Source organism: Gallus gallus, chromosome 4 (genome assembly GCF_016699485.2).
Source record: "Gallus gallus isolate bGalGal1 chromosome 4, bGalGal1.mat.broiler.GRCg7b, whole genome shotgun sequence".
Lineage (NCBI taxonomy): Eukaryota > Metazoa > Chordata > Aves > Galliformes > Phasianidae > Gallus > Gallus gallus.
In genome coordinates, this window is record NC_052535.1 from 75358989 (window position 1) to 75383047 (window position 24059).

At 37.8% G+C, this 24059-nt stretch overlaps 1 protein-coding gene across 4 annotated transcripts in view; it reads left to right on the top strand.

The window, feature by feature from the left end:
• The window catches only part of LCORL (ligand dependent nuclear receptor corepressor like), a 72554-nt gene that overhangs the window by 5048 nt on the left and 43447 nt on the right, over positions 1-24059 (top strand). For all 4 annotated transcript variants that reach the window (NM_001397492.1, NM_001389437.2, NM_001389438.2 and 1 more), the window contains exon 2: positions 17409-17474. In NM_001397492.1, the coding sequence (NP_001384421.1) occupies positions 17409-17474 (66 nt within the window). The remainder of the gene's footprint in view (positions 1-17408; positions 17475-24059) is intronic.

Consider the following 24059-nt stretch of genomic DNA (forward strand, 5'->3'; position numbering starts at 1 on the left):
TCGCACTCAGGCAGCTTTTGGAGATTCCCAAGGAGGAGACTTCACTGCCTCTTGGCAACCTGTGCTAGTGCTCTGTCACCCACACAGCACAGGTGCTCCAATCCCATAATCATCTTGGTAGCCCTCCTTTGAACTCTTTCCAGTATACCTGGGCCTCTCCTGCACCAAGGAGTCCAGAGCTGGACCCAGCACTCCAGGTACAGTCTCACCAGTGCTAAATAGAGGGAAAGGATCATCTCTTGACCTCCTGATGATACTTTGCCTAATGCAACAAGATTTAAGTTTAGACTGGAGTCTCGGCACAGGTTTACAAGCAGTTCTAGATGCTGTTTGGGGGATGGTGTCATGCAGGGAGTAGCTCAAACTGATATTGCAGGTTTGAAGTCAGAATTATTGAATATACTGCATTATGAAATTACAATCTAAAAGTATAGTGAAGTGCTGTCTTGCATCATCAAGTCTCATGGAACTGTTACCAGAATGGAGAAACCATTTTCTCCTGACTGCACACTCCTGCTGCACGTGTGTTTGTATCAGCATTGAGTGGACCCCTCAGTGGTCTGCTTTAACTTGGTGCTCGATTCTCAACTTGAGAGGAGCTGCTGGCTTGTGCAAAAGAAAAGAAAAAAAAATCTGAATGCTGGTGCTTGCATGAGGAGGAGTGTGGAACTGTGTGACAGAAGCAGGGTGGATAACAGCAGAAATAAATCACTGGGTCAGCGGAGCTGCCTATGGCACTATCAGCTGACTGGGATGAAAGATAGTCCTGGATGTACCATCCTTATTTCCCATTAAATAGTCAGATTAAGAAGAAGTGGTTAGACCCAGTTAGTGTATGTATGTCATTGGATGCTGATGCAGTGTATCACGTGAGCTATCTTTAGACTAAAACTTGAGAGAACACAGGGGACTTACTTTTGTTGGAGTATCTTTGTTTCAAATATATGGTGTTAAATGAGCTTCTCTCTCACAAGCCTTTTCAACCCATCAGCTCCTCTCTCTAAGTCATTGCCTACTGCTGTCATTATGTGTTTATAAATATCTTACTTTTTTTTTTTCCCAGGGATACAACATAAGAAAAGTTAGAATAATGATATCCAGAGGCTTAGTTTAAAAAGCAGATGGGGACAGAAATGCTCTGTCTATCTAGCAGTACATCTGAGGTTATTTCACTGATCTGTTGTGGATTTGCAATTGTAAGAATATATAAAGTTTTTATGGAAGGCAAAACTCTGCCTGCTACACAGAGCATGCAGAGTGGAAGCAATGCGTTGTCTGAATTGTTTGCACTCAGGATAGAAGTGTGTTGCAGAGCATACAAGTAAATGTACTTGTCTTGAGTAGTGTGGACAAAATCTGTTGTTGTTTTTTGTGCTGCTTGTATCTAGATGGTAGTGTATGGAAGCAACTCAAATCTGAAGTGTTCCTAGGAAGTGCTGTAATCTTTGTCTCTGGTTTTAGGCATAGCTTGAACTTGTGTATTGTATGTTTTTATATAGTAGCTGTTTATTTTTTGTGTGCTTGATGGAGAGCCAAGAAATTCAAAGTCTGCTAGTCTTTCTGCACTGTATGTAGTAAGATAGTAAGAGTTTCTTAAACTGTAACTTCTGTAAACAAAAGAAAAAGAGATGTTTGTGATTACAGTTCTACTCTCAGGTTTTGCTGAGCTGTCATTCAGTAATGCTGTGCTAACAACTGAGGCTACAAACTTTTGTTGTTCTGTTGGTGCATAACAAAATTTTGCTGTTATTTCTTCCTGGACTTATTGTACTTTCCTTCATAATTTATGTAGACTGATATAAGGATTTAGTCATTAAACTACTCAATAAGCTATATGGTGAACTTAATCTAGCTTGCAGCTAACCTGGCAAATGAGGGGGAAACGTGTCAGGAGAAAGAAAAAGGAAGGAAAGGTCAGAATTAGTTTAGCTTGGCACAGCTTCCTAAGCAGGTTTTCTGTGTACCTGCTGTTTCTCCTGAGTCAAGTATAAGTGGCTTCCCAGGAGAGAACAAGGCTTCTGATTTCTTTTATTTATTTTTTTATAACTGCTTCTTTTAGCAACAGTTTTTTGAAGAGAGTTTAAAGAGAGAGATTTTAAAATGAGCAGGAAGCTAAATTGACTGAACAGCATCCTAATCAACAAGATTACAGCACTGCTAACAATGCTGCCGTTATGCTTATCCTCCCTTTGCAGTGAACTGGACTGATCTAATAGCCAACTGCCCTTCTGTTTTAAGTTGTTTTGGGGGACCTACAGTGATTTTTGTTGCTCTCGTAAGTTTTCTGTTGAGTCTGCTGAACTGGCTTGTTACGGTAATAAGCACTAATAGTTGTGTAAGGGGAAAGAATAGGAGTTTGTCACACTGATTGATTTATCAGATCAGCTCATGTTGTTGAGGAGCTGGCAAGTAGCCAGGACTCACACTGCCTACAGCTACAATGGGGAAAATTAGTACCTCTCCCCCTTATCCACCCCTGCCTTTTTTATTTCTCAGCTGTATTATAGGGGTGTTTTGTATAGGTAGTTACAATGGATCCCTTCTTCTTGAATATGATTCAAGTATCAAGGCTTCAAACAAGGTTGTTATTCTAACCTTTAGAGTTCAGTGTGTTTGTGTGCAGTTTGGGGGTCAGCCAGAGCTTTATAGACTTCACTAACATAAACTTCTTTGTCCTACTTAGGACCTTGTCTTTCACGTTATCTGTGTACTCAGAGGAAGCTTCGATGGGTTGGGACACTGATAGAGAACTGAATTTGAGTTTCATGTTTCACTATCAAACTCCTGAAAAATAGGATGGCATTAAATTTAGTTACCATGTATTCTGGAGGAGACTGAAAAGCTTCTTTGAGGGTGTGAAGTTATTATGTGATATATCTTTTTGTCACTACCAATCTACCACTTTATCCTTCCATCTGCTAAAGGCATAGAGAAGCCAGGAAGAAGGGAGGAGAGAATAAGAAAGATGGATGTAGTGGTTCATCTATTTAGTACTGTAGGGGAGTATATGATGTATTACGAAGAGTATAGGATTCTGAATCTGCAGAAGTGCACTGAGTGGTAAAGGTTGAATCTCCTTTTTATTGGATGTGATCAGCTGCGTATGACTTCTGAGATCAAAGATGCGTGTGGCAAGTCATTATATTTTTGTTTCCACTTCTGGTACAAACCTGATTCTTGAAACTGGATTAACCCCTTCCTTGATAAGTGCTTTATTTCTCCCAGAATTCTTCTGAGATCTTCATTGTTACGTTTAATTGCTTGATTCTCAACATCCATCTAGACTTGCATCTCTGTATCACTGTGTTGTACTGTAGGGGTGAGAGCTGAGTAAATGTCACTAGATGTAAATTTGTAATTTATTTTTTAAGGCCTGTTGGTAAATGGAAGGTTACAGATTTTGTAACCTCTTTGTTTCTCAACTCAAATTCTGTGTAACTCAGTAGTGTCCTACTCTTGTACTACGGGACATCCTGGCATTTGTGGCAACTGGAGATCACTTGCATTTAAGGAGTGTTTCTTTGGAAATAATTGCTGCTTTACTATGTTGTATTCTGAAGTGCTACATGCTAATTTTAAAAAATGCATGGATTTCAGTTAACACTTATCTTCCTCACTCCGTAAGACTCAGCTTCTTCAAACCATCTGAGTTAAAGACTAGTTAAAGTCTTTTACATACAGGGGTAATAATCACCACTATCATAATTCTACTGCTTTATAAACTGGATTCCTAATCAGAGGGCAGTGTAATTATTCCAAGGTTGAATATGCTGCTGCTTTTCAGAACTTCTGTTGAAAAAGCTTTGTAGATCATATTGTAGATCATATAAAGAAAGCTACACCATTACATTCCAGATTAAAATACTACTGGTTCAAAACTGCTGAGTATCTTTGATTTGTAGTATTGTTTCCATATATAGTGTAGATTGTAGAAAGCTGATAGTACTCTATTGTGATTGGTAGATTGGATACAAATGTACGTGCTAAGGCAGGCTGTTAGTAGGTGGTATTGCTCAAGTTTTATCACCTGCAATGTGGTACAAGCCCATTTGCAGTGTAGAGGCCATAATAAGCTCTTTTGATCTGTTTGAGTAGGCTTTCCTTCTGTTATGCTTTGAATGAGTTCTACAGAGTCTTTCGAAACAGTATTTCAAACAAAGGGTAGTCAGGCCCGTGTTCAGTAACAGTCACAATAGCGTCTCTGCATTATCAGACCATATCATAACAACTCAGTGGCTCATCATGATCTGTTAGAAATTTTTCTTCATTTTGATAACGGATTTACTAGGTTATTCTGCTATAAGATGTTCCTACTGTGTGTGTGTGGGATTTCTCAAGCAACGTAAAACTTTAGTGTTAATCTCTGGTGTCCTCTGGTTATGAGTTCTGTATTTTATGTGACTCCTTTCTTTGTCCTAAAAGAAGTGGAGGCATCTTATGGAAACCATTATGTTAAATTAATAAAAAGGCAAATAATGTCAGGTGCTTCATTCATGCTTGTTCCCTGTATAGAATGTTTGTTTATTAAATTTAATCATTCATTCCTCCTTTCTGTTGTTTTGTTAGTTCTGCTATCTTCTCTAGAGGTGAAACTAGAGCTACGTCTAGTATTGAAGATGACATCAGTGTCAGGTCACGTGGAGGGAGAGCACTGGTAACCCCCAGGACACTCTTATGATTTTCTGCTCAGAAAACTGAGCATGTACTTCTGTCTTCAACCAGTTAGCTATCTGTGTAACAGCTTTACCTATGTTCCTTGGAAAGCTTGTTTAAAAAAAAAAAAAAGCTTTTGTTTTTTGCTCTGTTCAATAGGCTGGAATGTTAGTTAATATGTTGGAGAGGTTTTCTATACCTAGTATACAATAGCACTGAGTCAGATAGTCCCTTGGAGGAGCAGGAGAGGCTGTTCCTTCACAGGCAGTGGCTGACCTTGTAATCAGTCAGAATTTCAGATATGCTTGTGTACTTCTTTTGATGGTTGATAAAGTATATTTAGCAAGTCATATGGTAAAATTTGCTTTCAGTGAATCCTTCTAATAACCCACCTGGGTTATTATAACCCGGCCACATTAGTTGTTGTCTTCATTTGTTTCTGTGAGTTCCACACTAATTTTGTGTGTTGCTCAAATGCCCTTCATACTTGACACAGTTTTGCCTTGAAAATGCCAATTCGTGTATCTGCCCTAGCACTAGGAGATAGATACACTATCAGTCATATCTGATTTGTTGGCATAATCTCCAGCAAGAGATCTTTGTCACACAGGCCTTTAAGGAGCAAACTGAAAATTCAACAGATTGAGGATTTCTTGTTTCTCTAGCTAATATTTTCTACACTTAAGCTGTGAGCAAAAAACCTGTGAGACACACTCCATGTACTCTTGTGTGCCCATAAAGAAACTTGCTTGGCATGATGATTTTTCGCTATTGAAACTTGCAGTCTTACTTTCTGAATATGCTTCTTAATTGGTGACTTTAGAAATACTTGCCCAAGATTCAGGGAGGGATCGTCCAAGCCCAATTTTATGTGAGGACTTGTTGCCTATCATAATATTTTGAGAGTTGATGCTTGATGTGAAGGGAAGTCATTTTTGATTCTTTAACGTTCTTGGACGAGATTATAGAATCCTTAGACTTGGAAGGGACCTTTAAAGGGCCAACTCCCCTGCAGTAAACATGGACATCAGGCTGGATCAGGTTGCTCAGAGCTTTGCCCTGCCTGGGCTTGAATTGAATGTCTCCAGGGACGGGAGACATTGGCATCTTCTCAAAATCTCTCTTCTAAGGGATCAGATTACTTTTGAGGAAACTGACGTTAACTGTGCTTCTTAAAGGTAGTAGAAAAACGACTTTGGGGGTTTTTGTTTGTTGTTTTTTCAAGACTTTTTATCAGTATCCTAGGTAAGAACAACAGGTTGCACATCTGCTCACTTTGTCTGCTTCATTTGTCCACTACAGCGTCACAAGCCGTCACAAACTCAAAAGCATCTGAGCAGCCTCTTCTACTTCTGTCTGCAAGAATAGCCACTTGGTGATGATTTGGATGGTGCATTTGAAGAGTTCTCCTTCTTTGCGACACTATATTTCTCCACTTACCCTCTGAGAACCAACAGACCTGATCATGTGGCATGCAGAACAGTTATGAACTAGACACTAAATTGCTTTGTCAGTAGTAAATCTATAATGGTCTTCTAGCCTCCTTCATTCTTGACCTGGTAGATCAGTAATAAATGCTGTTTTGCTCTTTGTGGGTTGTGAGTAGCCTTGAGCCACGAGGCTTAACATGTTTGTTACCAGATAAGTAAATTCATGTGGCATTTTCCAGAATACTAGAACTGAGACTTATCTGATTCCTGTGGTGGTTTCCTTCTTGCTGGGAATACTTACTGTATTCATAATTAATTCTATTTTATTTTTTTAATAGAAATCCTAATCCTGTATTCTTGACCTTGAAGATCAAGCTAGGCTTCTTAAGTAGTTCCTATTACCTTCCTGAATTGTTTCATTAACTGGGAAAATTAGTCAACTTAAAATCAGTTCAAAACGCTGAAGTTCACTGTTTCACATTGCTTGAGTCTTGCTGGAAGCAATAGGATAAAACTATTGGTTAAGAGAAACTTGGTGGATTTTGAATGGAGTAGTGAAACTTGGTGGAGGTTCTGTCTCTTAAGATTCCTGGTCTTCCAGGAGAAAAACAAGTCACTGCTTTACTTAATGCTTCTGATTCAAATGCACTGCTTCTCCGCTGCTTAAACAGAGTTCAGAATTTCATGAAGTTTTGTTCATTTTAAGAAAGAAAATAGCTATGTAAGCTTCCTCTCTTTTCGACATCATATAAAATGAAGGGGTATAATTTCAGGTTTTTTAAAGTAGGCTGATGAGCTTGGGTTTTTTTTTTCACACTTCTAGAAATGCATGTTATGTTCTGTTGAGGAATGAGTGCTGCAGTGCAGAAGGAATGGAGTGTTTTTGTCCCCTATGTTTAAATCTCTGCTCTTGTCTGCACTCCCCATGACTAAAGTATTAAAAATCCTCCCATTGTGTACTTGAAATATGTCTGTTTTTCCTTGATCTCCCTCTTGCCCAATCATTTGTTAATAATCCGAGTTTTATAAAATGTAGAAATTATTTACAGAATTGTTACAAATTTGACTAATTTCCAATAAATTCCCAGAGTAGGTATGTGGTATCGCTTGCTTCATGCTTTGTGTTTCTCACCAGACATGAGTCTGAGTCCAAAACTTGGAATCTTGTCACTTGGTGCTGTGTCTTGTGCCATTCAATGATTGGTAGGAAGCTAATCAAATTTCATAGATGTGTGCTTATCGTATTCTAAAACTTAAAAAGCAAACCCAAAAGTAAAGTAGCTGTTTGGCCTAAAGTATGTCAAATGCTGTAAAGCAAAAATAAGAGGCCAGTTCACTTTCAGTTTTTCTCTTACATTTGACATCTGCAGCGCTATAGGCTTGAGGATGAGTGGCTGGATGACTGTGAAGAAGAAAGGGACCTGGAGGTGTTGGTTGATGCTTGGCTAAATGTGAGCTGACAGTGTGCCCAGGTGGCCAAGAGGGCCAACGGCATCCTGGCCTGCATTAGAAGTAGTGTGACCAGCAGGAGTGGAGAGGTAATTATCCCCCTGTACTCAGCACTGGTGAGGCTGCATCTTGAGTATTGTGTTCAGTTTTTGGGACCCTCACTACAAGAAAGACATTGAGACCCTGGAATGTGTCCAGAGAAGGGCAGCAAAACTGGTGAGGGGTCTTGGAGCACAAGTTTTGTGAGGAGCAACTGAGGGAGCTGGGATTGTTCAGCCTGGAGAAGAGGAGGCTCAGAGGAGACCTCATTGCACTCTACAACTTCCTGAAGGGAGGCTGTGATGAGGAGTTTAGCCTCTTCTCCCAGGTAACAAACAGGACCTGAGGAACCTCCTTGTTAGATAGGGAGGTTGGTGGCCCTTCCAGCAGCAGGGGGGGGTTGGAGCTTGATGATCCTTGAGGTCCCTTCCAACCCGGGCCATTCTATGATGTGTTTCTATGATCATTTCTTGTATGCACTGGGTGTGTTCAAGACCAAATTTGAATTGACAGTTTAAACTAATTTAGTGTTTTTCTAGTCTAACTGAAACATGTGAGACACTTTTAGTTTCAACCTCAAATTCTAGAAAATGCAAAAAAGGAGACACAGTTAATACTTCGTTATTTCAATTGAAGTTTTTACATAGATTAGCGCGTAGTTCTTGTTGACCTAGTTGACATGTTGCCAATTCCAAACTGTGTCTAATTTACCAAGCCTAATTTTGTTTGGATGCAAAAATGATGGCTATGTATGGAATCTGGGGAGGAGGTTTTAACCAGATCTTTGAAAGAATAAAGTTAAAGGTGCAAATTTATGGCATAGATATCGTAAAAGTGCTGAAATGTAAGCTTATGAAAAACGTACCAAATTAACTGGTAGCTTAAAGGCACGTTGCACTCATTGATAAAAATTACTGTATGTCCAAGATTATTAAAAATATGCAAACTCCAAACAAATTCGTTAAAAATGGCATCACATCTGGAAATAAAAACTTGCTAGAATTTATAGGGCTGATGTGTTTACTGCATGATAATTTGTCACCCAGATACAGGATACCTCTCATTTTGCAACTTCAGCAGATAATAACTAAGTTGTATGACTTGATTTCAGGGAACCACTGTGTGTGGTCTACTTCAAGGGTTTCACACAGCTGCAAACTTTTCTTAATAGTAGAAATGAAATTTCTGATTACAGAGGAGTTTGAATACTTTTTTGGCTCAATGAACTTGTTTTCTGATAACTGCTTTTTCCAACAGCTTTCCACAAGCTCTCCCTTTCTAGCAGAAGGCTTTGTGTTTGATTCTGATAATCCAGGAAGTGTGCCAGACCTGTTAATTCATTTGTTGACTGCTAGACTTTCTCCTAGATGCTGGCTAGGTGTGTGGCACGGCACAGTAGTAAAGCAATGTTACATGATAGAGAAGTGTGTCTGCTGCCTAAATGCAGGTCACTATAAGCAGTAACAGATAAGTCCTTTTTTCATTGGCTTGCAAATATGTGAAGTACAGACTGATCGTGATGTCCAGTGAAGTTCACACCAATTCCAGGCCTAAATGTCTCTGCTTGACAGCTGGGATTACACCATTGTTCCAAGAAATAAGAACTTTTAATATAAACAAATGAAACTGTAGCATCATTAAAGAGCAGTTTTCTTTCCTCCTACCCATAGACCAGCTCAGTCACTTCCAAAGTGTTGCCCTTATGCTTTTCAAATTAGAAATAATGCTGAAAGTATCTTGTTGCTCTTTGGTGATTAAATCTCACTTTAATTTAGAAGCTGCAGTAAAAGGTGTCATGGCCTCTATACAGATCTGCAGTGACATTGTTATAGAAGAATTATGTACTTTGTGTTGAGGTGCTTCATTTTTCATTAAACCTCTTTTTTTTAATACTGTTTTTAGTAAGTACTTGAAAACTAGATCTGATCTCAAACTCAGTGTTAATTTTTGTCTTTGCCTAAACTGCAAATCTGATTTTATTTATTTATTTTCCATTGGCTGCCACCCTTGTATTTAAAACTGTTGAACAATTGGGGAGGGGGGTGGGGAGCACTTCCGGTCTTTGTTTTGCTCCTGAGGTATAGCCAATGTCGTGCCTCTAGCACTGGAATTTTGCTCCCTCCTTGCATTCTGATGAACTGCTTAATGACTTAACTTGCTCTTCTGATGCTTTACTTTCTTCTTGGAAACTGCACCATCACCTTTAGAAAGCTCACTGTAGAAACTCAAAAGCAAGGGTTTTTAGCTGAACTGAAGAGTGGCTTGTTAGAACTGAAGCTCTTCTGTAGTTACGTTTCACATCTCACTAGCAAGTGTGTGCAGTGTATGGTTCACCTGATTTCTTTTCCCTGACAACAGCAGTGTTTTCAACTACATTAATTTTTTGAGTCGAGATTTTCACTAGACAAATATCTTTTTAGCTTTGGTTCAGAATTTGTATTGGAGTCTAAATAGAGGATTTCCTCCCTTTCACATTGGAATCTCTGGTATGTTGGTTCCTGTTTGCTCAGGGATCTGAATCCATATAGTAAAGAAAATGAACTTAAGTTAAATGTTTTAAAACTTTCTCTTTTATAAATACCTTTTTGAGTGCAGTAAGCAAAAACTGGATTTGAGCTGGACACAATATTGCAAAGCAGCCTCCTCCCCATCCTACTACGCCCTTGTGAAATCTGTCCTTAATTATGTCCCAGGAGTGTTTCCAAAAGAAAATGGGACTGCTTTTCACCTGAGAATGTGGTCAGCATTTTGTTAAATACTGAGTTTACTAGATAGACATTCTGTAGTGATATTTCAAAGGGTGTGTGGAGGTGGAGGAATAACATCCTTCAATTTTAAAAATTACTCATTTTTGCTTCTGTAGTCATGATCTGGATCTGGGTATTTTGCCAGCAGCCTAGTTCCATTTTTTTTTTTCTTACAATTTGTGTAAGTAGCAAAAATGGTGGTGTTTTTTCTAACTTAAAACCTCAGTGGTTTTATAACCTGGTGGATTCTTTCCGATTTCTTATTACAACAGAATGAATTAAAAAAAAAAAAGTCTTTATGTGACAAGTAAATGTATGAACCTATCTGTTGCTTGGGAGCATGGGAGCAGCTGCTGACCTCTAGAAGAGAGAAGTAGAAGAAACTGACAGATGTTAGTGTCAAATTTAAGTTACTCTCTGAAATTCTTTGCTTGCTCTTATAAAATATGAAAGCAACTCCATGGAATACTTTCCTTGTAACAAGTTGCAAGGGAATTGCTGCTGGTATCCTAATGGAGTAGAGGTAACTAGATGTAATAGAGAAAGGGATTAACAACTACTTGATGCTTTCCAAAAACTTCAATTAGTGCTACAAAAAACTCAGTGCTTTCTAAATCAATCAGGTGGTCTGATGTACCAGAGGAACTTGGTGATGGGTGATTACGGAGCACACATTTTTAAGGGATTTAAGTTTTTCATGCAATTAGATTTTTTTTTCCTGACATTTAGAAACAGAAGACTATTCCTTCATTTGGAGATGCGTGCAAAAAAAAATCCAGACTTAATGTAGGTAACCATTTTTCTGAGGAACAGGTGACAGTGTGTTATCAAATATGTTGGAACATAAAGTGCAAGCAGCACCTGTAAAATGCAGGCATTTACTTAGAAAGCTATAACTCTATACAACTAGAAATAAAAAGATGAGTGAATATGAGCTCTAAGCCCCTTTCTTATCAAAGAGATAACTTGTAAGAAAGGCAGATGACTTCTTTGCCTTGAAATAAGCCAAAACAATCTTCATTTCTATTCTTGCACCTGTATTTTCAAGTTTTGAAGATAGAACTTGTAGAGAACCAGAAATTACTCATTCAGAGACTGAGAAAGTTGGTGCTCTGCCTGGGTTACTTTTCAAAGATGAACAAAAATTCTAATTCCTGACAGCACTAAAGATGCAGATTCTGTCTTTGATAAAACTTGGTTAAATCCAAGATATATTATTAACACAAACAGCAAAATGTCGCTCAGATACACCTCTGAATTCTACACAGTTGTGGAACTGTAAAATGGGGACAAGTATAACTGCAATTGGATGCTGTTGCTAATGTGTTAATAACCAGAAGGGATCACTTACAGCTAAACAAAAAAACAAATTGCAAAGGGAAAAATGTTAAGTCACTGATCTGATAGTAGTAAAACCAAGCTTCATGTTTTCAATTGCGTAAGTATTTCTATACCAGAAGATTTTGTTTTATTATTATTGATGGTAACATCAGCGTTGACTAGTGAAAGTTTTTGCATGATCTGTATGGTAACACACTATACAAACCACAGAGTTACTGCTGTTGAAATAAAAGTGTGTGGGAGAAAGGAGGCTAAGCAGTTCAGGAGGTAATTGGGTCACACAGCAGTCTGGAATACGCAGGGCCTGTCTTTTGATCCTTACTTGTCCATAATTTCTCCCCAATGTGATTTTGGTTTCTGAGACTCCTCATGCAGTCATCACAAATGAAGAAACACCTTCTCAAAACACAGGATGTGTTGTACAACTTCCACATGGGATCAGAACTTTCATGAAAGCAATATTCCCAGGCTCAAAGGAAGATAATTCAGAAGCAGGAATCTTAGTTGTAATCAAGTCAGTTTAACATATAGGTGAAATAATACTGCTATGACACACAGAACACTAAAAAAAAAAAGGAGAAGGAAGTTTCTTTTCAATGCTGAGTCTGGTGGTATTGTACACTTTGTGCAATCTCATTAAATGTAATCCTATTCTTTGGATTTTCCCAATTACACTTTAAAGACCATTTGTTCATTTTTAGTCCCCTAGTGGTTAAAATCAGTTTTGAATTAATTTTAACATAGTTTTCTTTTAAAAGCAGCGTTAATGTACTAAACGCCATACTGCATAGAAAGTGCATTTGTTTTTCCTTTAAATTTTCCTTTGATTACTTCAGAATGTTAAATAAAAGAACTCATAGTTATCTACAACAATGTTCCTTGTCTAAAGCATGTTATTTAACAGCATATTTCTTAAACTGTAAGAGAGGTGAGGTGTGGTTTATTTATTTTAATTAGGAAGATAAGTAAAGTAGGGAGGTGGATTTCAGTAAAACTATAATTCAGATGTGATTCCTGGTATTGTGAGCCACAAAGTGGAGGAAGGTGGAAGTTTTGTTATAGTTTTTAGACTCATTGAAGTTGTGAAGATAACAAAGCAAATAGAATTGTTAACCTGGCTTGCAATATACAAGTGTGTTTTAAAGAAACTTGAGATCCGATGGTGTCTCCAGAGGCTGTAGTGCTTTAAGCTAAAAGTCTTGTTTCGTTGTAGTAAACGAAAGCATGCATGGATGCTCCTGTCCTTCAAATCAGTGTGACAATCTTGCCCATTCTGTACCTAAATGAAAATATATTGGAGAAGAAGGGAATAAGCAGAATTTAAGTGCACCCAGCATTTTCTAAATGCCTGAATGCATAGTTAGAAAACAACATGACCTCTTGTAATAGCTATCTCTTCAACATTAAGGTGAAAAATAGAGCATGAATCATGTGTATGAATCAGATGAGCAGAACTGTTAAAAGTGTCTCACTTCAGTCTAATTTTTTTCGAAGTAATTGAAGTTCATCTATGATTACTATTATGTATGCAGGGATAAGAGTTAAATAGCCTTTGGGTGGGATAGGATATCAAAAGTGAAGGTATTTAGAATTATTTTCACTGAAGGCTTTTTATCAGTTCATTTACTTAGTTTTTCCTAAACTTGAAAAAGCTGCAGCAGACTGGGGAGGTTGGGGGATAGCGGGGTGAGGAACAAGTATCAAGGAAGGGTTTTTCTGGTAACTTAATGTGAAGTTAATCTACGTGGGTATAACTTGGATTATAAGTGTTTCCTTTACTGCTACCTTCTCTCCTCAGTGGCTGCAGTTGTATAGCTAGTTACTTGGGTTACTGGTAACTGTTAAAAATGACTGTAGACAAACAAATGACTGGTGACTGTTAAAAATGACTTCAATAAACCCTTGCATCAACTGTAGGTTGACTAGGCCTTCTGAGATCCTTTGTTGAGGTTTAGTATTAATGTCTGCTAGCATAAGGTAGAAGAGCAAGGAAAAAGGCAGAAATCTTTTACTACAATTTTATCTGTTGTTGTTGTTCAAATGTCTCAAAGTTACTCCATCACTATCACCACCCCCAAAAAACCAGCCTTGCAGCTCAAGACATAGAATTGAATTACTGCCAAAGCAGGAACATACAAATGGAAAGAAAAAGCAAAAGACTTGTGAGGGAATGAGTGTCGAGGATGAAAAGGATGAATGGAAATATCTGCTGTTATAAAATGGGCTCTGTCTTGAAAAGATCAAAATACTGGAGTTAATATGATAATAAGCAAGACTAGGGTAATCCAGAAATGAATTTGATACAGAGAATACCTAACCTATAAGAAGCATTTTAATATAGTAATGTATCCTGTGCACATACTGCTGTTCTTTCCCAGCTGTGTAGTAATTAACTCTCCAACTTCAGACCTGCCAAGTGTTGTGTTTGAAAATGGTGCTCAAATGTCATCTTCATTTTATCACATGTAATCTTTTTGGATGTTCTCCTCATGCTTAGACTGAGTCATTCAAATACACTTGTTGAAAACATGCTTCCAGTCTTAGTCGTGAGATGCTACTACTGGTGTCTCTGCTCCTGGCACTTTGTGTAGTTTGGTGCCTTTACCCTCTCTGCCATTCTTCTACTTCCTGGGACCCCTCCTTATCAGGCAAGCCTGTTGGCAGTGATGATTTGCTTTACCAAATGAATCCTGTCTCAAGCACTTTTTTCTCAGAGGCAATCTTGCTGTCATGAAAGCTGAAGTCTGGCCTGCAGCAAGATGGTCATGTGTTTATTTGCAGGATGTTTCTCCTGTCAAAACCTTTAGCCTTGGTCAACACCTGGGCTCCAGTGTCCTTTGCTATTGTACCAGGACCCCTGCAGTTAACTTTGATTGAAGATTTCCCTTGGTGCTACCATGGGTGGTTGTGCAGATGAGCAACAGATAATATTGCGGTAGTCAAGTGAACTGTAATATCTTTCAGCAACATCCTTAGTTCTGGGCCCTGGGCAAGCAGCCGGCCTTTGGAGATGGCACATCTGTATGGTGTATGGAAGTCTTCATTCTTCCATACAAAGAAGTCTGTAAGCACCACCAGCTACTGCTTCCTTTTAGTGGCATTGATTGTGGATGCATGGATTGGGCCTAGATGCCAAAGCTAGCAGAACTTAATTAATTAAATTGACATAATTAGGCATTGCAAGCTAATAAAGCTCTGCGCTTCTCTTCAGTTTGGAGTCAAATAGGGTCTAGGATAAATAAGCACTAATTGCATAAGGCAGTTTGAAGTTAGGGAAGCAAGCAGCCACCAAGAGATGCTTGTGAAAACACCTGTAAAAGAAACATGGAACAGTCTTTTTGTTTGTTTTTGATAACTTGGCGAGGTACAGGTGTGTAAGCAAAGTGTATCTCTACTGGTGTCTGCAGGCCCTTCAGCTTTTGAAGACAGCTAAAACAGCTGCTTTCATTTCCAATGAAGGTTTTATTGAAAATCCTGATATCAGATAGTTACACTTTATAAAATGGTGCCGGCAGATATTCAGCAGCAGCTGTATGAGAAACCAAAGTGTATTTTTTTCTGTTTAGGCTAAATTGAAACTTTCATAAATAGGAACCTGAACAAGCTTAAGAAGTGAGCCTATGTCAACCTAATCAGGTCCAATAAGGCCAAGTGTAATGTGTTGAGTTTCAGTAAAGACAGTACTGGATATGTATACAGGCTGGGAGAAGAACTCTCTTAAATCCTTCTGAAAAGCAGCTGAGAACTGCCTGAAGTAGGAGTAGAATATATCTTTTCTGGGAGAATTTTGGAATAAGGCCTGGGAAAAGACAATGTTGTGAAGTTTGTGGATGATACTAATCTGTGGTTTGGTTACGCAGCTGAGAGACGTGATGCCATCCAGAATGACATAGACAGGCTTAAGTAGCAGGGCTTGGGAGAACCTGGTGAGATTCAGCAAAGCCACATACAAGGTCCCACATCTGGGTTGTGGCAACCCCCACTGTCAGCACAAGATGGGAGATGAAATGGCAGAGCACAGCCCTGTCAAAAAGGACTTGGGGTACTGGTGGATGGCAAGCTGGACACATGTCAGCAATGTATCCTTGCAGCCTGGAAAGCCGACTGCATCCTGGGCTGCATTGAAACAAACGTGGCCAGCAGGGCAAGGGAGGTGGTCCTGCCCATCTGCTCTGCGCTGGTGAGACCTCACCTGGAGTATTGCATCCAGATGCAGAGTCTTCAGTACATGAGACTAACAGCCCCAGTTCCTTCAGTTGTTCCTCGTAAGGCATGTTCTCCAAGCCCTAATATGATTTGAATTTATATTGAATCACAGATTCAGTGGACAATGTTTCAGTAAAACTTCAGTGTTTGTTTGGACCTTGGATTTTTGCTTTCTAATTTTTGTGGACTATATTAATTAAAAAAAAAGAAATGTATTTATTGCAAAAAAAGTGAAAGCCTAAGATGGAAGTAAATACTTCTCAATACTACTCAAATAATAGAATTATTGAAAGTATAATTGCATTCAGTTTAATAATAAAATTCATATATAAAAACATGGAGTTATGCAAAATCTGAAAGGTACATTTTAACACAATTGTAACCTTTCAGACTGAACAGCTTCTATGTGTTAAGCAAACTTCTCTCATTTATGTTAGAATTTTAATATATTATTTAACACTACTTAAGGTACGGTGGATATTTATTCTTCCTCATACCAATATGCATACAACCGAAAGCAATGTAAATGTCGCTTGTCATAGAGGGCATCACAAATGTTGAGCAGATTTATAAATAATAGAAGTGTTCTCTGCTGATGGGCGGTTTTTTTCTCGAGGGTACCGATATCTTTTCTGCAGTAGGATGATGAAATACTCTTGTAAAGAGCTAGAATGTAGCTCCATCTTTGATATGGGCAGCCGCCAGGTCCCAAGTATGGAGAACCTGAACCTTCAAATGCTGCTTTGAGTTATCCTCTTAGCTGAAAATAGGCTTATTATATAGAAGTCTATAGGAGAAGAGGAGGTGCTTGAAAACTGTTTACATATTGAATTATACTTACATTAATAATGAGATAGAGTTCTCATTACCATATTTCATGAGTTGTCCTCTTCTGTTGTGTGCGGGATGGTTTTCTTTGTTTGTTAGTTGATTTGCTCTTCTCCACTGCTGCAGGATGTGATTTTACAAAGTACCTAGAACAGACTCGCTGGTCAATCTGGAAAATAATTGGATTTATCTAATCCTCAATTTTAAAAGGTTTTTGTACAGATACTTAGGACTACAGAGCACTTCTGTAACATCAGAAGCAGAAGTTTTTTAAATACATTTTTAGGAATACTAGCTTTCTGAGATAATGGAATGGTTAGTGAGTCTAAGCATGATGTTTCTAATTTTTGCAGTCCCATCTCTTCCTGCTCTCTTCTTCCAATTTCTAATTCACAGTGTAAGAAAGGCTTCGCCTGTGTAGAGCTATGAGGTTAATCTTCCCACCTTTAAGATTCTGTGGCAGTTATTTTAAGTCTAATGAGGTTGTTGGGGCATGGCTTAATAGGCTGACTGTGTGCAGATGGCAGTTGCCTCATCTTGTGTTTATCTTCTAATTCTGTTGAATGGTCCTATAGCAGCAGGAATATTTATATGATAAATGTAACAATTTTTGAAATTGCTCTCAGGATTTGAGAATATTTAATGCTAGTTTTCTCAAATTTGCTTTCCTTTTAAAATAAACCTTTGATTCACTGTTCTAAATGTTTGTTTCCAGGTTTTGAAAGTATTTTAGAAGGGCTTTATGGACCAAGGCTACGAAGAGACCTCAGTTTATTTGAAGGTAAATGACCCAACTTTTAGTTCAATGATCTGTATTTGCAAGTTTTTCTTTAAGCTAGAAGTACTCTAAAATATGTATTTAATTCTTTTTTTAATTAAAAAAAAAAAAGCAGGAAAACTCCAGTTATTTTTCTTTCTAATGTATTTTTCTTCACATTCATGTCAGTACTGTGCAGAGGCAAAACCCAATTTAAAATAGTACTCGGGTCATGATATGCGGTGAAATTTTGGATTAGTTAAGCTTTCCTGAGTAGCTCTCATGAGAGTTTTACTTTTCTGGAATATTTCATCTCTGGTTTCATTCTCTGGACAGCTTTTAGAGCACCTTGTCTTCCCTACCAACATTAATTGGAAAAAGGAAGATTATTAACGCTAGCTTGCTTTTTTCTATTACACAAAGATTAATCTTTTATGTAAAAAAATATATATTTTCCCCTCTTCTTGTGCAAGACCTATCCTTATTCCATGTGAATTTAGTGTTATTGGAATAAGCGTTAATAACATGTAGGTGTTTAGCTAAGTATTTACCAGTTTTTAACAAAAGCCAGGGGTGAGAATCTAGTACAAAAGTGCCTTGAAATTTTGAAATAAACATATTGTCAAAATAATTTCTGTGTTTTTTTTAAAAGCTTTCTTTGTTACCAAGCTTTCAAAATGTTTAATTTCCTTACAGCTTTATTGTTTGATAGTGTAATTTATGAAGTTTTTAATTTATATGCTGGTAGCGCATGACTGTGTATGTTTGCTTAGAGCAGGTTTGGAGCAATTGCTTTAACATGGCTGTGCTTTTGTCATCTTTGTATTGTGTGAGTTCCTTGGCCTGTATCATATGCATAACACTATTTTCAAGGAAGGGAGAGAACTTGAAATACTGTTTCACTGCTATTTAGGAATAATTTTCTGTCATTTATAAAGTTAGGCATGCGACTAGTCAGACTCTGAAAAACACTTAAATGTATAGAATTGGGCTAAAGCTTATTTTCTGGGTTAGTACTTCCATCTACTGTGTTAAATGCAAGCACATTACTATGGAAAGTGAAGAGGGCAATGTTTATCTTAGTGTACGGTATCTTTTATCTGGTTCTAATTCTAATGGGTTGTTATGTGTTAGGCTTCATATTCAATTACTAAAGCATTATTTTCTTGCATTAAAGGGTTTACAGATTGAAAGAAAACTCAGGGTATTTTGGGGGTTTCACGAAAGAAGACAAAGCATCAAATGACTGACCAGAATATGTTACAGCTAAAAGCGCCCAACCGTCAATTGTGAAGTGTTACATTACTGCTTTTGAGTTGCTTCATGTCTGTTGCTTCACTTCATAAGGGAAATGCTATAGCTTATTTATCTCATGCTGTTGAAGATTTCTTGTGACCTTCTATTTAAGGTGATCTGTGGTGTCCATTGTTTACAGAGGATTTTTGGCTCACTAGTTTTTTTTTGTCCTGCAGATAAAGTTCATGTTTATCTAAAATGTAATCTGCTGAAAGTTATTCCCCCAGTCCTCCTCATTTGTCAGTAATATTTCTGGGTTTTTTGGACAGTTAAAGCCTTTTTCTTTATGTCTGACACACCTGTAAAGCTGTTTTCAGTCCTGAAGCAACTGCAGAAGAGATGGATGATGATAGGGTGCCCTCCTTACCTTATTCCTTTTTATTCATTTTTTACACATATAGATACTATAACAGTCTGAAAGAGATTGCTGTGGCCTATAATTATGGTAGACATTGACCTTATAGGATGCAGGTCTGTTTCTGAATTGTCATCAGAACTGTGTTGTAAGGATTAATGCAGCATTCTTGTGTAAGACTGACAATGGATCTTCCCCTTTTATTATTCAAGTGCAGTTTTTCCATTTTACAGATAAAGAAACCGAGATAAACAAAATTGGCCTTAGTTTAAAAGTATGGTTGGTATAAAGAACAGAATGCATGTTTTTAGGCTTTCAGCAACATTCCTAAGTCACTACGTCCTATAAGTTGTCCATTTTGTTTGTCATGAGCACTGTACCAGTACTACGTATACGCAGCATTGTGCTTCACTACCAGGAGCGTATGTTTCTTTGAATGGAGCTGAAGAAATCAAATGTCTTTCTAATCTGAAAATATGTGAGAATCTGCTGAAATATTGTAGCTAAGAGGCATGTAGGTTTTCTCTTACATTGCTATTTTTATGTATTTTTGTAACAAATAGTAATGTGCATCAAATGTAATGCAAGTGTATTAGTTTATATAACTCCTCCTTAGATGCATCTTGAGAACAGTATTTGATCTACAGATTGAATTATTGTACTCAAAGCTTCTTGAGGGTAAAATAAGTAAATAAATCAGTGACAACTTCAGATGTAGATTTCAGTTTTACTCGTCTATTTTTCTTACTTTTCAAAGAAAATACCTTGTAAACCTTAGAAACTATTTTACTAATCATCCAGGCTAATTAAGTAGCCACTTCTGGTAACAGGTAGCTACCTGAAGAGGGAAAGATTTTCTTCATTATCATAAAATTCTTTCACATTATTTATGTAGGACTTGTATTTGCATGACTGATTATCACCGCCTTCATTATTTGTCACTTTTTTTTCCCCTCTTGACTGCTTTAGTAGTCTGTCTTCTAGTTGCAAAGCTGTCCATTTCGTATCTTAGCATTAGGTCTTCCTAATTGTTTGCTTATACCCATGTTCTGCTAACTAGGTTCAGGTGTAATTTGTTGCTCTTTACATTCTGCATATGGATATTGAGCTAAAATGTTAACTTTTCTTCTGTTATGTGTGTGTTTCTTATTTTGGGTTTCTGTGCTGAGATTTTGCATGAGATTTGGAAGAAGGGGATTCTGTTACAGGCAGAGGGAGAACGCACTGTTGTGTAGGGTGAAAAAGTAGCTTTCAAAAAAAAAAGACAAATAATTTTGAGGGTGTACTGTATTTTTTTCCCCTTAAATTCTTGAATAGTTATTCATAGTGAAGGTAAAGCAATGAAAATTTACATTAGAAGCATGAATCTTTATTTGTAGTCAAGGCTTCATGATAAAAAGTAGTAACACAATGAACACCTCAATTATTTAAGGTACTTACTAAGAGAAGTAATATTTTTTTTAAAAAAGGGGTTTGTTTGCAATTGTGACAGCTGCAATAATTGTGACATTGTAATGCAAAAAATCATTGAAAATGTTTTTATATACCCTTTCTAGATTTAGTAGACAATTTTATATTTGAGGTAAATCTGAGAGCCGTTTTAGTACTGCACATCTGTTAATTTGCTGAATTCAACATGACTGAGGGGAAAAAAAGAATTGAGGGAAACAAAGATTTAAATGATTTAATTGAAAATAGGTGGTAGTTTTGTCAAAGGTCACTATTTTATTTAAAAATGGAAATAGATTTAACAGCTTTGTACTAAATAGCATTGGTTTGAAGTAGTAATCTGAACCATGCTTAGTATTAAAATGCTCTGGAGCTTTCTAGGCGGGCTGGCTAGTTTTCTAGGTTGTTGCCAAATCTTTATTGGCTGACACCAAGCAGCATAATGATCATCATCATTCTCTCCCCAAAAATTGTATGTAGCCAAGAGGCTATCTGTACCTCTGATCTTTCTAGGAGTATGGTTGTTTGTCTGCAGTTAAAAACTAGTACTGACATCAGTATGTTTTCTCTCATGATGACTTGAGACAGTCATATGCCTGGCGTTTGATGTATCAGCAAACACCCCGGCAGTTGCCTGTTTGCCTGTTTTTCCTCTTGGGAAAGCACTGGTCTGAGGTGAGGAATAAGGTGTTTTTGAGGGTATCTTTCAAAAGGCATTGAACTTGAAGTCAGTTTCCCTGAGCCTAGGTCTGTAACTGATGTATCATTCACAACAGACTACATGTAAAGGCAAATGTGAGTAGTTGGTTCTTTTTTTTGTTTGTTTTACTGAGCCAGAAGAGACAGCATGAATGCACACAAGCTTATTTGACATTCCTGTGCTATTGCTGAAAAACCCTGCAATAAGATGAAGCTCTGAAGGAAGATGTCTAGGAGGATAGTTTGAAATAATTTTGTTCCTGCAAAGAGCCTCTTTCTTCCCTTTATTTCTCATGTTATTTTTTTCTAAAATATGGCTTGAGTGTTTGGGACAGTCCCTGACAGAGCCTTAGCCATTCTCTTTTCATCAGTACTGTGGTTTTTAACCACTCTTTTTAAAAGTTACAACAATTGTTCTCATCTTTTTACTCAATTTCAAAATATTTATATTAAAGAAGCTCAGAATTGATCCATTACCTATATATTTTTGAGGTTTTTATTCTATTAGCATTTTTCTTTATCTCACTGGATTCCTGATACATTATCTTATACATGAGCTAGTCTTTTTTTTGCCTAAATTTAGTGTCATGCAGAGCTGATGTTTCTCAGATCTTGCTTGTTTGCTGATACACAGCGATTGCTCTCCCATTAGGCTTTTAACAGTGGAACTTGGAAATTTCCAGTCAGAAGATTTTCTCTGATAAATATAAAGCCTGTCCTGGAGTTACGCTCAATCTCAGTGTTCATAAGTAATCCTATTGTGGTTTCAGGGAGAACTATGAAAACATGAATTTGTTAATGAAAGTGTAGCGTGCATTAGTTTTTTATAGGCCGACGTGCTGAATGAATAGCTCTACCAGTCAGAAGTGTTGAGATTAACGTTGTTCTTACGGTGCAGTCAGGAAAATTCTGTCTTTTTTTTTTTAATTATCAGTTCTCCAACCTGTCAAAACTGCTGTGTACTTCCAGGGATGCAAACCAGCAGATTATTAATGCAGAATTCTGTTTTACATCAGTATTTGAGAATCAAGTTTACACTAGTAACTCAGAATTTTTATTTTTAAGCTAATTATGTTCACATTCAACATAGGAGCCTCATTTTCTTTTGGGTTAATTTTATTTCTGCTGGTACCTCTGTGATATGGTATTTGGGAGAGTTAACAGAAGAAAACAAAAATAAAGCCACCACCAACAAAACTGCACAGCATTCATGAGAGAGGAATGTGGGTGGGGAGAAGGAACATGAGAAGTGTTCTTGAGACACCAATGTCAGAGGAGAGAGGAGATGCTCCAGGTATTGGGGCAGAGATTCCTCTGCAGTAGCCTGTGGAGGGTACCACCTGGAGAAATAACCTGGAGCACTTGGAGAACCACGCCAGAGATGATATCTGTGCTTCAGTCCAAGGAAGACCTTATGCCACAGCAGATGGATGTGTCCTGAAAGAGACTACAGCCCTTGGAGAGCCCACCCAGGAACAGTTTTTCTGGAAGACTATGGCCCGTGGGGAAGCTGGAGCAGTCTTATTCTGAAGGACTGTGCCCAGTGCTAAGGCCCCACACTGGAGCGCTTCTTGAACTGCAACCATTAAGAACAATCCACACTGGAAGAGTTGATGAAGGCTTGTAGCCTGTGGGAGGGATTGCATGCTGAAAACAGGGAAAATGGGAGGAGGAAGAAGGAGCAGAGAATTCTTATGGTCAGATGGGGACTTCAAGATCCCTATCTTTGTTGCACTGTTTGGAGTTGGGGAGGAGATAAGAGTCAGGAATGAAGGACTGACTGTAAAGATGGTGGGGAAGGGTGTTTGGTTTTGCCTTTTTTTCATTATGAAAATCTGTTTTGAATGGCAATAAATTGAATTTACTTTTTCCAAGTTGAGTCTTGTGCCTGTGACAATACTTGGTAAGTGATCTCACTGCATTAATCTTGACTTGTGAGTTTTTTAATCTTGATCCAGGAATTTTTCTGTCTCGTTTTTCCCTTCTGCCCTGCTGAGGAGGGGAAATGAGAGTGATGGGTTAGGGGTTCTGGCAGCCAGCCCAGGTCAATCCACCACAACTTTTCACTTGGAAAACAGATATCTCAAGAACCTCCCAAAGTGAACTGTGGTTGTAGTTCAGTGATACATTTAAAAAAAAAAAAAAGTAGTTAAGGAAAACGAGTATATTTTTAAGCCGTAAACACATACAGTGGAAATGACTGGCAAGGTGGAAGACCTTGTTCTAGTTAAATTAATATTCACATTTCAAAATGATGTAGCTATGATCAAGATTTATGCACACCAGGATGCTGTAGGAAAGGCTGTTGTAAGTATAAAGGAAAAGCATTATCTTGAGAACTTGGTCACCTGTGTTCAGGAAACAGGAGACTAACTAGCAACAATGCAGAGAAAATGGGGCTGAGTCCCATGAGGGAAGACCAAGTGGACTCGATTAGCCTAACAAAATGAAGTGTAAGGGGGGGATGATGGTATTATCTGTAAGTATGTCAAGATGCTAAATACCCATGAGTGTTAGCAGTTTGGATGTAAGAACAAGTCTGCCACGAGAGCAGACTGGAAGAAATTGCTATGAGTAAATTTAGACAAGAAATTGGAAGACTTTTAGAACAGTCAATTTTGGAAAATCATTAATGATTGGTGATTTGTGAAGAAAAGAGTATGTGGTGGAAAGCTAACTTGAAATGGAGCTTAATAACATGATTAAAGAAAGCAGAGGATGCATTTCCATTCAGATCTGTTTAAGTCCTGTATTTGCTCAAGAGCAGGGTAGGTCTTCTGATGACTTATGATACATTATTTATGTTTGTA